Raw genomic sequence first — 13547 nt, 5'->3', positions numbered from 1 at the left:
ATTAGTAACTTATTTATTAAAAATTCAGTAAATAACTTCCAAATTATATACAAAAGTACAAAGCACTAGTCATACTTGTTATTAACGAGTAATTTTATTTTGTGCAATTGCATTTTTGAGCTTACTTGTCTCTATTTCATTCGTTACTTCTGTATTATAAGCCTCAGTAGCTGCTATATTATTGGGAACACCTGTTTTACCCAAAAAAACATCATCCATGAAATATTTTGCTTGTCTTATTTGATTTGGGTCATTACTGATGTCGCTTATGGGCATACCCTCTGTTCTTTCCAGCATCACACGGTTTTTTCCCTAACGAATGTAATACATTCGCTACCTTTACAACATTTGGACGACGTATTGGTGCTTCTTTTTTAATTGATATTGGTGCAACAGGGATCCTTTGAGTCTGTTTGACGGGGATCGTTTGAGTTGTAGTTGTATACATGTTAGGGATCTTTGCTATTTCGTTTGAAATCTTTGATAAGTACGCTTGTAGGATATCAGTATGTTGGTCTATTCTATTCAATATCTGGCTTGTCAGTTGTTTATTCTGTGTCATTGCTTTGAGTAGTTTTATCTTTAAAGGATCAACGGTTGTACTTGCGTAAGTTGAAGGTTCTTCTTTGATAGTTGTTGCTGTTGTAGTCGGCTCTATTGTTGTTGTTGACATAGTTGTCTTTTCTAAATATTTTTCTGTTTGCATGTCTGAGCTTTGTGATTGTACCGCCTTAAATAATAATTTACCTAAATCAGCAATACTCAGATGAAATGTTCTATGTGGACTTGACGGTATTATAATGTCTAATAAACTTTGGTCTTTGATACCTTCTTTTGTAGGTTCACAGGGTTTAGTCGTTGTAACACTATTGGTAGGGTCGTTATTGCTTGGTGTTGTCTCCAAATGATAATAGGGGGTGTGTGTTCCATTAGTGTTATCATCTGGTGTGTCAACTTTAGATATTTCGGTGAAGTTCAATTGTGAGGAATATAGTACGCCACTTTTGTTGTATTCCTTATTTATGGTGGTCCGAAATTCTTTAAATCCAGGTTTAGTTTTATTCTCATTACCTCGAGGTATTAGTCGAATGTTAACTTTGTAGTTATTCCTCGGAGACGGCAGAATAGATTTTATTAAGTCAAGTACATTAGGAGACTGATAAAAATCTTCAGTATCAAAATTAAAATCCGGTTCTTTACTTTTTAGTATAGGTTCTATTTGTGGTTGTTCTTCTATGATTTCAGTGTCTCTAAAAACGTGAGGATATTTAGCCATGAGTGGATTTTCGTTTTTTCGTTCCCGTTTAGGGGGTTTATTAGCTATTCTGAAAGTATAAGGATCAAAAATGTATGAATTTTTGTACATATTGGGTATATTATTTAGCAAACTAAATTGATATTCGGGCCCCTTTTTTTCAGGCTCCTGTTTTATTATTTGTGGTCCATCTAGTTCAGCTACGAATGCTTGATTTGTATATATGTCGGAGTTCCTTTGACCCATATCGGCCATATCTCTGTCTATTATTCTTAATGTATGAAGTTGTCTTTTGTTTCTTTCTTTATTTTTTTGTATCTGTTTATAATCATTTGATGTTTTTTTAAAGAATATATTAGTACTATACAGATTTTGTTTTTTTATTTCTGGTATGCGAGATCTGTATGGTTGGATACTTGGTTTAAATAGGGGTTTATTTTTAAGAAAAGGATCTTCTTGATAGGATTTCATAACTTGAATAAAAAATAACTCTGGTGGTTGACTTCGCCTAGCTGCAAGGTTATTATTATAGATCTTTCCATCAGAAACTAAAATCATGTTACTGTCTTCACTCACTAAGCCAGTTTTATCAAAAGCTTTGTTGTTATCAACTTGTCGTTTACTACGTTTGCTTTTTGTATAGTATCGTTTTTGTTTTGGAAAAGCTTTTGTATTTAAGTATTTATTGACCCTCATCTTCTTATTTGAATTCATAAGCGTCTGGAGAGCGACTGCGCGCTTCTTTCTGTGCGGGTTAATTAATGATGTCTTTTCATTTTCTTTTAAAACAATATCATGTAAATTATGCCCTCGGAACTCGGTACTTCTTTTGTAAATATCATGTACCTCATTATATGTATTGAAAGAGCGGTAATGGTTGTCGTAAATGTCGTAATTGTATTCATTATTCCGATGGTGATTTATTTTCTTTACAGACTGTCTAATGTTTTGTCTGTTCATGACAAATCGTTTTGTTCGTAGAGGTGCCTCGTCATTGCTGACTTCGCGTTTTTTCAATTCCTGTCCGTATGCTTCATAATCGCCAACGTTATCTCCAAGTTGGTCAGGGTTATCATTCTTCTGGTGATACTTTTTTACGATATCTTCAATGCCGTGGAATAACTTGATACTTTCTGGATCTGGTACCTGATCTACATATTGATTATACCCTATAGCGAACCCGGTGCCTTCTATGTCTTTGAAAAGGAGCTGTAATTTACCCAGGTCCTCTGCATTTATATTTTCTTGACTCGAATCTATTGACAATGGAAGTTGGATTCTTTTAGGTATAGCAGGGTATCTCACGTCTTTTGTATAATCAACAGTTAATTGATTCATTTCGGCTGAATTTATCGATTTGGAACTACTGAGGAATTTTGGTTTAGAAAATGGTTTTTTCCACTTATCGCCGTGTAGATCAGCTACTAGTGGTAAGGGCTCTGCTATGGGCATAACTTTGCTAATTGGATCCACAGCCCTGTAGACACTAGAAATATGTTGGAACTGTTCGCTTGCTGCAGGTTCACGATCGAGTGGACTTTGGTTTCTTTTTAATAACGGTTCACGTTGGCTCTTTTCCATTGGCATATTTTCAGGACTTGAACGAATAGCGTTCTGTATTTTATCGATAATACTCTTCACTAGTTTTCGTTTTTTTTCTCCTTCCATGCCAGACTTATCGAAATGTGTTTCTATTTCTACAAAAAGTTCATCATCATCCTTCGTGTGAGGTGTTTTGTCGGTTTGTTTCTCATACGATGATTCAAGGTTTCTTTTAATTCTTATTTTCTTCCTTTCGACTGCTGCCATAGAGTTGTTAGATTTTTCAAACTTTTTAAGATATTCCATGGTTATTGTTTTTAAGTAGGTATCTGGTAAATGCCTGTTTTTAAACTTGTTTTCTAAGACATCAGCAAAATCTTCGACATCATGTTTTATTTCAATATCTGACGTTTTCTTTATATTTTTCATTGTTGTTGTTCGTGTTGTTGTCGTCATTGTTGTTGTTGCCGGTGTTGTTGCTTCAGTTGTATCTATGTTTCTGATTTTAAGTTGTTTTCCGTTGTATATTAATTTGATGGTGCCTTGTAAATCTTCGAGTGAATCTCTGCAACAGATTATAAAATTATTATTTATTACATGATATATTGAGATGTAAATGAGCGTTAAATTATATCTGTACAAAGGTTGACGCAGATAAAGCAGTAATTTAAATAAGGTGTACTGGGACAATTTAGACTGGGGGACAATAACATCTAATAGAAACATTTTCCACGTTTTAAACTAACTAGTAACCTTGGAAATATGTTTCATTAGTTCAAATTGAAATGTTGTCAATAATACAAACAATAATGAATAATAATGTGACATACTCTTCCTTTTCTCCGTCCTTTTTTATATCAACAAATATATACGCTGGATCTGAAAACAGGAATTAACAAACCATTAAAAGAAAAAGCAATAAACATGTTAAAATAAGTTTTTTTTGCATAAATTTCATTTTTGGCACAAGCTTTAATCGCCGACTGTACTTTTCTTTCAACAGTCATCTACTGCTCTCCGAGACGTTTCTAAAAACCCCTTACTCGATGGGGATACAACGTTTCATAACAAAAAGTTCCTATGACCACCTTTCTGCTCCATCATCAGATCAGCTCCATGATACCATAAAATTGCATTGTCACGTGATTTGCATAATATGTGTGCAAAATTACAACTCAATCGGAAACCGGGAAGTGGGACAAATTGAGATTCTACGTTTTGACGCACACTAACATACTAACAAGGCAAGTTGAATAAAAGCTTGTAAAAAACCAGTCATATACAATACGAGTCGGACTCGATATCCATTGTTCGAACAATGAATGACAGAACTAAAACGAATACCTACTGTTGATGTTATAGATGGATCTGTAAAGCTACTGAACTAATGAACTCGAAGAGTACAGTACTTGACCACAGTTAAAGAGTACTATCGTACAGTATGGCCACTCCCACTTCCCGCTGAAAGTGCCCCCACCTGCTCTCGGTTACCTCACAGTTACCGCCTGTACCAGACGACCAGTTGCCCTGTCATATCTCACTCACACAATGCTACGCGTTTGCCTACACGAGCTTGGTTGTGCGTAGGAACTCGCCTCTTTCATTTATTTGATCGCCATTGTCCAAGGTGTGACTTGACAGTGTACGAAAGATACAAATCACTCCTTTCGTTTCGGTGACATATTTTGCGCAAGTCTAATTTATTCAAAAATATTAATTTCCTTTTGCCTGTGTGGTGAGGGGTTAAGAATTTCACCACCCCCTTTCTTCCCGTGTCGTAGAAGGCGACTATGGGATATGGGTTAAATTGTGGTGTAGGCGAGAGGCTAGCAACCTGTCACTGCAATGCCACAGTTTCGTTTTCTTTTAACCCCTTTTTTGCCAAGAGTGGCCCTGAAGCTTTAGTAGTTTCATGTGCTCTGCCTACCCCTTTATGGGATACAGGCGTGATTGTATGTATGTATGTAATTTCCTTTTGTAGGGTGTAGATGATGAAAGTGTGAGTATTTTCATTTAATACGATGGTTAAAGACGTTTAGTGAGTATAGCTTCCTCTTTACATGCATCAACCTCTATATCTAATAACTTACTTTTATATTTTGTAGTTTCTTTAGTTCCATTATAAGCTTCTGTGTCATAACTGAAATCATATGAACTTTTCTGCACTTCTTTATCAACCATTTTGTTTTTCACTGCATTCCCCTGATTTTGTTCATTATTTATCATGACTTTATTCTCCTGTACATTCTCTGAATACAATTCTTCAATGTCTTCGAATCTATGTTTATTCTCTGAAATAGAAATTGTTTATAACTTTTTTGTTGCTCTGTGTTACGCTGAGGGATTTCTCAAAACTGATTTACAAATTACAAGCGGAAGTCTCTTTCCAACGTGTCATATTAGACATTGACTACCACTTGTAAATTGTAACTTATAGCTTCGAGAAATTGGTCCCTTATCTTACACTAATAAGATTAAAAAATGTATACCTTTGTGACTCGCTTCTCTTTTGTAATCCCTTACCATCGCCTGAATCTTATCAAGCAACTCATGCATATCAATATAAGTGAGTCCTTGAAACAAATTACGCAGAGCCAAATATATAATATCTTCGTTCGGTTGTTGTACTTCATTGATTTCTATATTATTCTTCTGTTTCACTGTTTTAATATAAATATTGCCGCTTTCTGGAGGTGGCGTTGTGTTTTCTACGTCATCGCCGTCCAGTGCTTCTAATAAGGTGGCTAGCTTGTCGGTTAGATAGCTTTTTGTTTGTGGATTATTGATTCGAAGAAAGAGATTGTTTAAGTCTGTAAATATTTATAAAAAATGGTTAGAAAATTAATAAGCTACATGCAGAAGAGTCCGTTTAGTAATACAGAAATATTTTGTTTATTCTAATAACCTACATGTGTAAGTAGGTATATCATATCACGATCCAGTAGTGAGAATTGTAAAAGTACTCTGGGCCATTTTTTTCAAAGTTGTCCACCCCACTTTTTTTGTAACATGGGTATTTTTTACGCGATTAATACTCAGAATCGCGAGCTCTTTCGATCCTGATAGGAGAAAAAAATGTCCCCAGATTTCCATACATTTTTCGAACCTTCCATTCCTTTACCGCCATACAAGATGTATGAAAAAACCGGCCAAGAGCGTGTCGGGCCACGCTCAGTGTAGGGTTCCGTAGTTTTCCGTATTTTTCTCAAAAACTACTGAACCTATCAAGTTCAAAATAATTTTCCTAGAAAGTCTTTACAAAGTTCTACTTTTGTGATTTTTTTCATATTTTTTAAACATATGGTTCAAAAGTTAGAGGGGGGACGCACTTTTTTTTCCTTTAGGAGCGATTATTTCCTAAAATATAAATATTATCAAAAAACGATCTTAGCAAACCCTTATTCATTTTTAAATACCTATCCAACAATATATCACACGTTAGGGTTGGAATGAAAAAAAAAATTCAGCCCCCACTTTACATGTAGGGGGGTACCCTAATAAAACATTTTTTTCCATTTTTTATTTTTGCACTTTGTCGGCGTGATTCATATACATATTGGTACCAAATTTCAGCTTTCTAGTGCTAACGGTTACTGAGATTATCCGCGGACGGACGGACGGACGGACGGACGGACGGACGGACGGACGGACAGACAGACATGGCGAAATGGACATGGACAGACAGACAAGGCGGTTCCTAGTTGACTACAGAACCCTAAAAATGGTAACGGAATTGGAAAAAAACCTTGGGACACTTTTTTTCTCCTATTAGAATTGAAAGAGCTCGCGATTCTGAGTGGAAATCATATAAAAAATTCCGAATCCAAAAAAAAGTAGGGTGGACAACTTTGAAAAAAAAATGGCCCCTCTAATACAGTTTATTTTGATTGTAAAATAAAGTTGCATGTGACTTATAATGTTAAAAACCGGCCAAGAGCGTGTCGGGCCACGCTCAGTGTAGGGTTCCGTAGTTTTTCGTATTTTTCTCAAAAAGTACTGAACCTATCAAGTTCGAAATAATTTTCCTAGAAAGTCTTTATAAAGTTCTACTTTTGTAATTTTTTTCACATTTTTTAAACATATGGTTCAAAAGTTAGAGGGGGGGGACGCACTTTTTTTTCCTTTAGGAGTGATTATTTCCGAAAATATTAATATTATCAAAAAACGATCTTAGGAAACCCTTATTCATTTTTAAATACCTATCCAACAATATATCACACGTTGGGGTTGGAATGAAAAAAAATATCAGCCCCCACTTTACATGTAAGGGGGGTACCCTAATAAAACATTTTTTTCCACTTTTTATTTCTGCACTTTGTTGGCGTGATTGATATACATATTGGTACCAAATTTCAGCTTTCTAGTGCTTACGGTTACTGAGATTATCCGCGGACGGACGGACGGACGGACGGACGGACGGACGGACGGACGGACGGACGGACGGACGGACGGACGGACGGACGGACGGACAGACAGACATGGCGAAACTATAAGGGTTCCTTAGTTGACTACGGAACCCTAAAAAAAGAACTTGTAAAATGTCTTAGACACGTTTTCCTCTCCTATAGCAGTTCTGCATGCACAGGCTTGAAGATTTGTTGTTAGTTTATTAGCAGAACTTAGTTACTTCCCTTGGGCCGCTTTGCATCTGTTATGCATTATAATACCCACCCATAAAAGATAAAATAAAAATCGTAATTTTCTGCCTTTCAGTATCAATGATATTTCTTGTATTTAGATTTAGTTATTGTACAATACTGTCATAAAAAAATAAACTAGATTAGTATTAAACATTAATGATTTTTGAACTAAGACATTATTTTTATACATAACTAACCTAACCACAAAATTAAAATTTTGAAAAAACCCCCGACCGCGACCTAGTGGACCGATTTTCATGAAACATGGCTAAGAACACTCCCGACTAACACAGCTTTCAAATAAAAAAAAACTAAATCGAAATCGGTTCATCCGTTCAGGATGCCACAGACAGACACACACACAGACAGACAAACAGACAGACAGACGGACAGACAGACAGACAGACAGGCAGACAGACAGACAGACAGACAGACAGACAGACAGACAGACAGACAGACAGACACGTCAAACTTATAACACCCCGTCGTTTTTGCGTCGGGGGTTAAAAAAGGAGAATCTCAAAAAATGTCTAACTTCCACTAAGTTAGAATACTAAAAAAAAACCGGCCAAGAGCGTGTCGGGCCACGCTCAGTGTAGGGTTCCGTAGTTTTCAGTATTTTTCTCAAAAACTACTGAACCTATCAAGTTCAAAACAATTTTCCTAGAAAGTCTTTATAAAGTTCTACTTTTGTGATTTTTTTCATATTTTTTAAACATATGGTTCAAAAGTTAGAGGGGGGGGGGACGCACTTTTTTGTTTCTTTAGGAGCGATTATTTCCGAAAATATTAATATTATCAAAAAACGATCTTAGTAAACCCTTCTTCATTTTTAAATACCTATCCAACAATATATCACATGTTGGGGTTAGAATGAAAAAAATATCAGCCCCCACTTTACATGTAGGGGGGGTACCCTAATAAAACATTTTTTTCCATTTTTTATTTTTGCACTTTGTTGGCGTGATTGATATACATATTGGTACCAAATTTCAGCTTTCTAGTGCTAACGGTTACTGAGATTATCCGCGGACGGACGGACGGACGGACGGACGGACGGACGGACGGACGGACGGACGGACGGACAGACAGACATGGCGAAACTATAAGGGTTCCTAGTTGACTACGGAACCCTAAAAACACATTACAGACAACCGGGATTTTTGCGCCTGTTGGGCAAAATGATAGTTTTTAAGATATCTTCTAAACGGAACATTTTAGAACTGTTGCAATCTTCTTTGTTCTAAGTATGGTCACCAAACTGTAAATTTTATGAGTTCCATAGTTTTAATAATATTCTATTATCCCATTAAACGCAATTATCATGCTGGAATTAGATATAATTAATTTATTAATTATATTACTTTATTTCGATCAACTGGGATCATACAATTTACAAACGGTACACACATAAAATATCACAATTAACAACAATATAACCTAACCTAACCACAAAATTAAAATTTTGAAAAACCCCCGACCGTGACATAGTGGACCGATTTTCATGAAACATGGCTAAGAACACTCCCGACTAACTCAGCTTTCAGACAAAAAAAACTAAATTAAAATCGGTTCATCCGTTCGGGAGCTACGATGCCACAGACACACACACAGACAGACAAACAGACAGACAGACAGACGGACAGACAGACAGACAGACAGACACGTCAAACTTATAACACCCCTTCGTTTTAGCGTCGGGGGTTAAAAATTAGCTATTAACAAAAACATTAAAATAAATATCGATGAATTTGCAAAATAATAAAATTAAATGTCAAGGTTATTAGACGAGATGCCAGACTGGTGGATAGTCTTTTAATATTGATAAAGTATCTATTCTAATATTTCAAAAGTAAGCATATAACTATTTATAAAGATTTAGAAGCGATTGAAATTAGAAGGCATCGAAATTTCAACCAATGAGGGGCAGGGAATTTCTTCTTCGTGGAGTCCAGAAATTAGCAAATGTAAGCGTGAAAAAACATCTAAGGACACACCGACCGATACCGAGTGATGTTTGTAGGCAAAGTGATAACCCTGGCGCAAAAGTGAATAATCAAGAACAAGTGCGGGTAGTTCGAAAAACTCGTGCGGCTAAGATGTTAATGCAATTCCTCGCCAGTCTACCCGTGACCACGAACCAAATACTACTAGATAATATAACTTCGTATAGACAGAACAGGGTGGCTAGCCGAATGGCACAATCGCTCACGAAACGCTCACGAAACGAAGCGCTAGTAGATATCTATCTCTATCGCGCTTGCGTATTGGCGCGACAGAGCCAGCGGCGTATCGCTTTCGTTTGGCGTCGGAGAAATGCCATTCGGCTACGGGGCCAGATCAGTCAGACAGAAAGTCTAAGAAGGAAACGTACTTCAGTACCATACAGAAAAAGGTACGGTGGCCTAGATGGCATTACACCTTTGGGGTACGCTCAGCTAGACGGCGCTAATATTAATATTTGACATTTAAACACATATCAAGCTAAGAATATGGGCCAAATTGTCAAAACTGAGGTTCAAGAGTTTTAAGCCTGTGTCAAGAGATGGCAGTCTATGCACTGTGATTACACATTTTACTTCGACAGTAAAGCCTCCGCCACACAAAGCGTTTTGATAGCGTAGCGTCAGCGGAGCGCAATGATAGCGGTGCGCTTGCGGAACTCTGGCGCTCGCAATCCGCGCTCGTTTGTTCCCGCCGGCGGCCGCTGGGCGCAACGCGTCCGTCCGGCGCACCGCTATCGTTGCGCTCCGGTGACGCTCCGCTACCGCTCCGCCTACGCTATCAAAACGCGCATATGTGGTCGAGCTTTAACTCTCTATAATAGGTACTCGATCCTCTTTGCCACGAACATAATGTGATGTTTGAAACGTCGGGCCAAATATGCGATGCGTGGCCCGACACGCTCTTGGCCGGTTTTTTTTTTCATTTCTATTGAAATACAGACTCACCCAAAGACCTCTTACTTCTGTAATGCCCTTCCCCCTGGTCGTTAGTGTCCAATCCAATATAGTAATCCGGTATTTCCGTGGTAGCTTCATTAAAGTCATTATTGTCCGTTACTTGTTCTGTTATTGCAGCGTTTTCTGTTGATCCTGAAAAAGTTTTTTTTTTGTTTGAATTTGTGGACGTTTGACCACGATCACACTTGATGGTTGATGGTAAGTGATGATGCGGTCTACAGTGGAGCACGCTTACGTATCTCTTAAGATACCTATTTATAAATTCTCGTCATTTATTTTATAGTACAGTCGCCATCAGATATATAAGAGCGCCCGAGGTACTCAAAAATATCTGAACACGCCTCTATTGCCTAGGCGTTAGAGGCGTGTTCAGATATTTTTGAGTACCTCGGGCGCTCTTATATATCTGATGGCGACTGTATATAGTATTAACAGTGTTTGACGACCGGTCTGGCTCAGTCGGTAGTGACCCTGCCTGCTGAGCCGCGGTCCTGGGTTCGAATCCCGGTAAGGGCATTTATTTGTGTGATGAGCACAGATATTTGTTCCTGAGTCATGGATGTTTTCTATGTATATAAGTATGTATTTATCTATTTAAGTATGTATATCGTCGCTTAACACCCATAGTACAAGCTTCGCTTAGTTTGGGGCTAAGTTAATCTGTGTAAGGTGTCGCCCAATATTTATTTATTTATTACCAGTGTTTTAATGCCTTATTATACGAGTGTTGTATATTGATTGGTTGATTAGGCATTTAAATACTAGTAGGTAACAACATTATAATGTTGTTACCTACTAGTATTTAAATGCCTAATTATACGAGTGTTGTCAAATTTGAGTGTTTTTGTTTTCTTTTAACCCCTTATTTGCCAAGAGTGGCCCTGAAGCTTTAGTAGTTTCATGTGCTCTGCCTACCCCTTTATGGGATACAGGCGTGATTGTATGTATGTATGTATGTATGTATGTATGTATGTATGTTGTCAAATGAGAAATGATAAAATAAGAATTTCATAATAATATTATTAACAGTGTTTTAATGCCTATTATACGAGTGTTGTTTTATGAAACGACCCAAAAGGCGAGTTGTATGTTTTGTTGATGAGTAAGGTCGCCAGAGCTCAATGAGGATGTGTGTAAGGGTCAGTGAATTTCCAGGTATCTATTGTTGTTGGTATACGTTGAGTGCTCACCTCTCCCCCTCTTACTGAGCAGGTGGTCAATGTCGACGAAGACGTTGGTCAGAATGGCGGTGAAGGAAAGCGCGACGAGCAGCAGACTGGCGCAGGACACCCTGTAGCACGCGCCCGAAGAGTCGCATCGTGACATCGGGTATACAGGGTGCTTCGGGAATGCTGGCGACAAAAAAAAAAAAAAATTTGCTTAGAATATAGAATAGAATAGAATAAACATTTTCTCAAACATGGTATGAAATATTGATGTTATGTGCCTTATAATTGGCAGCGAAGTATGACGTTGCAGGTGCGGCTAGGACGATTGATAGATAATGGAATTTCATACAAACCTTGCAGGCCAAGGCCGGCAAAGTCCTCTTTTTTAATTTCCAAACACAGATAATTGTGACATAACATCCAGGTATTTAGCCAATTAAAAAAAAAACTATAAGGGGCTTTATAGACGTGCCGACTGCAACTGGTACGGGCCCTAGACAATATTTGACTTTGGGTGCGTTTTCATAAAAAAATTTTTTAACTTTTTGTTTTTTTATAAGCGTATACGGGGTATCAAAGGGGAACGAAAATTCGATTATTTTTGCGCTTCGACGCACCGTTTAGGAGATACAGCCATCCAAAGTTACTATTTTCAGTAGACTTTATTTATTTCATACCATGTTTGAGAAAAGCACTATACATACCTCTGTAGTAATGTACTATTATTCGTGAACACAGACAAGACAAAGAACACATAATAACAACAAGACAGAAAGCCCTAACCCGTGTGGTGCAGTGCCCATGTGGTGACGGGTTAAGAATTTCACCACCCCCTTTCTTACCGTGGGTGTCGTAGAAGTCGACTGTGGGATATGGGTTAAATTGTGGCGTAGGCGAGAGGCTGGCAACCTGTCACTGCAATGTCACAATTTTCGTTTTCTTTCAACCCCTTTTTGCCAGGAGTGGCACTGGAACTTGAGTGGTTCATGTGCTCTGCCTACCACTTTATGGGATACAGGCGTGATTGTATGTATGTTGTATGTATGTATACCCTAACCACATTTTTTTTTAGTATGAATAGGTAGACGTTTGACCACGATCACACCTGATGGTAAGTGATGATGCGGTCTACGGTGCCTATGAGATACCTATTTACTCTTGCTTTAAACAGACCTGTGGCCCGTTTCTCGAAAGGTATAAGCCTTGTATTACAAGTGTGTTTCCATGACAACCCTGACTGACCTTTCGAGAAACGAGCCACTGGAATAAAATTTTGAAAAACCCCCCGACCGCGACATAGTAGACCGATTTTCATGAAACATGGCTAAGAATACTCCCGACTTACTCAGCTTTCGGACAAAAAATACTAAATCTAAATCGGTTCATCCGTTCGGGAGCTACGATGCCACAGACAGATAGACAGACAGACACGTCAAACTTATAACACCCCGTCGTTAGGTTAGTCCTACCTGCTATAAGAGAACACAGTGTTGACACTTTTCGTCTCAATGACTCATTTTTTATTTATCGCCACTCGTTTCGGGCTTCCTTTTTTCCGCACTTGTATCGTAATGTATCAATTATAATATTAACACAATGAACTTTTACCTGTAGACTAATTGGGTCCAGAGACATTGTAGCAAATGACACATCTAATCGAGATAAAATGGATGTTGTTATCTAAATATCGGTAGTTATTTCAAAACATAGTTGGTAAATAATATCAAAGAGGATTGAGTATTATAGAGAGTTACTGTCAAAGTAAAATGTGTAATCAAAGTGCATAGACTGTCATCTCTCGACACAGGCTTATAACTTTTGACAATTTGGCCCATACTCTTTCAGTTTTGTGCGTAGTCACCTTGAATTTTCTTGCTCAGGGGGCCGATTTTTGAGTTCACTGTCACTGAAATACCGGTTGAAAACGGTGAATTGCCTATTATTTTCGGTGACTATTTTCTGAATTCGAACGCGTGAG

The 13547-nt window shown here is 37.7% G+C and overlaps 1 protein-coding gene across 1 annotated transcript; it reads right to left on the bottom strand.

Annotated features, from left to right (window-relative positions):
- On the bottom strand, nt 1–13281 carry LOC125240305. The gene is made up of 7 exons (XM_048148180.1): nt 13178–13281; nt 11591–11752; nt 10389–10532; nt 5287–5607; nt 4888–5088; nt 3628–3676; nt 1–3362 (listed from the first exon to the last, which is right to left on the bottom strand). Exons 2-7 carry the CDS (start codon nt 11724–11726, stop codon nt 254–256), a joined length of 3960 nt encoding a protein of 1319 aa, XP_048004137.1. The 5' UTR covers nt 11727–11752; nt 13178–13281; the 3' UTR covers nt 1–253.
- Between the last annotated feature and the right edge of the window lie 266 nt (nt 13282–13547).

The sequence above is a fragment of the Leguminivora glycinivorella genome, chromosome 27 (assembly GCF_023078275.1).
Source record: "Leguminivora glycinivorella isolate SPB_JAAS2020 chromosome 27, LegGlyc_1.1, whole genome shotgun sequence".
NCBI lineage: Eukaryota > Metazoa > Arthropoda > Insecta > Lepidoptera > Tortricidae > Leguminivora > Leguminivora glycinivorella.
The sequence above is the reverse complement of the archived record's forward strand: the minus strand, read 5'-3'. Positions and strand labels throughout refer to the sequence as shown.

Coding starts and splice junctions, on each gene's coding strand:
- LOC125240305 (XM_048148180.1), bottom strand. CDS start 11,726: ATGTCACGATGCGACTCTTCGGGCGCGTGCTACAGGGTGTCCTGCGCC. Junction 5,608..10,388: donor CAGAAGTAAGAGGTCTTTGG/GTGAGTCTGTAT, acceptor AAATATTTACAG/ACTTAAACAATCTCTTTCTT. Junction 5,089..5,286: donor AAGAGAAGCGAGTCACAAAG/GTATACATTTTT, acceptor TTTCTATTTCAG/AGAATAAACATAGATTCGAA.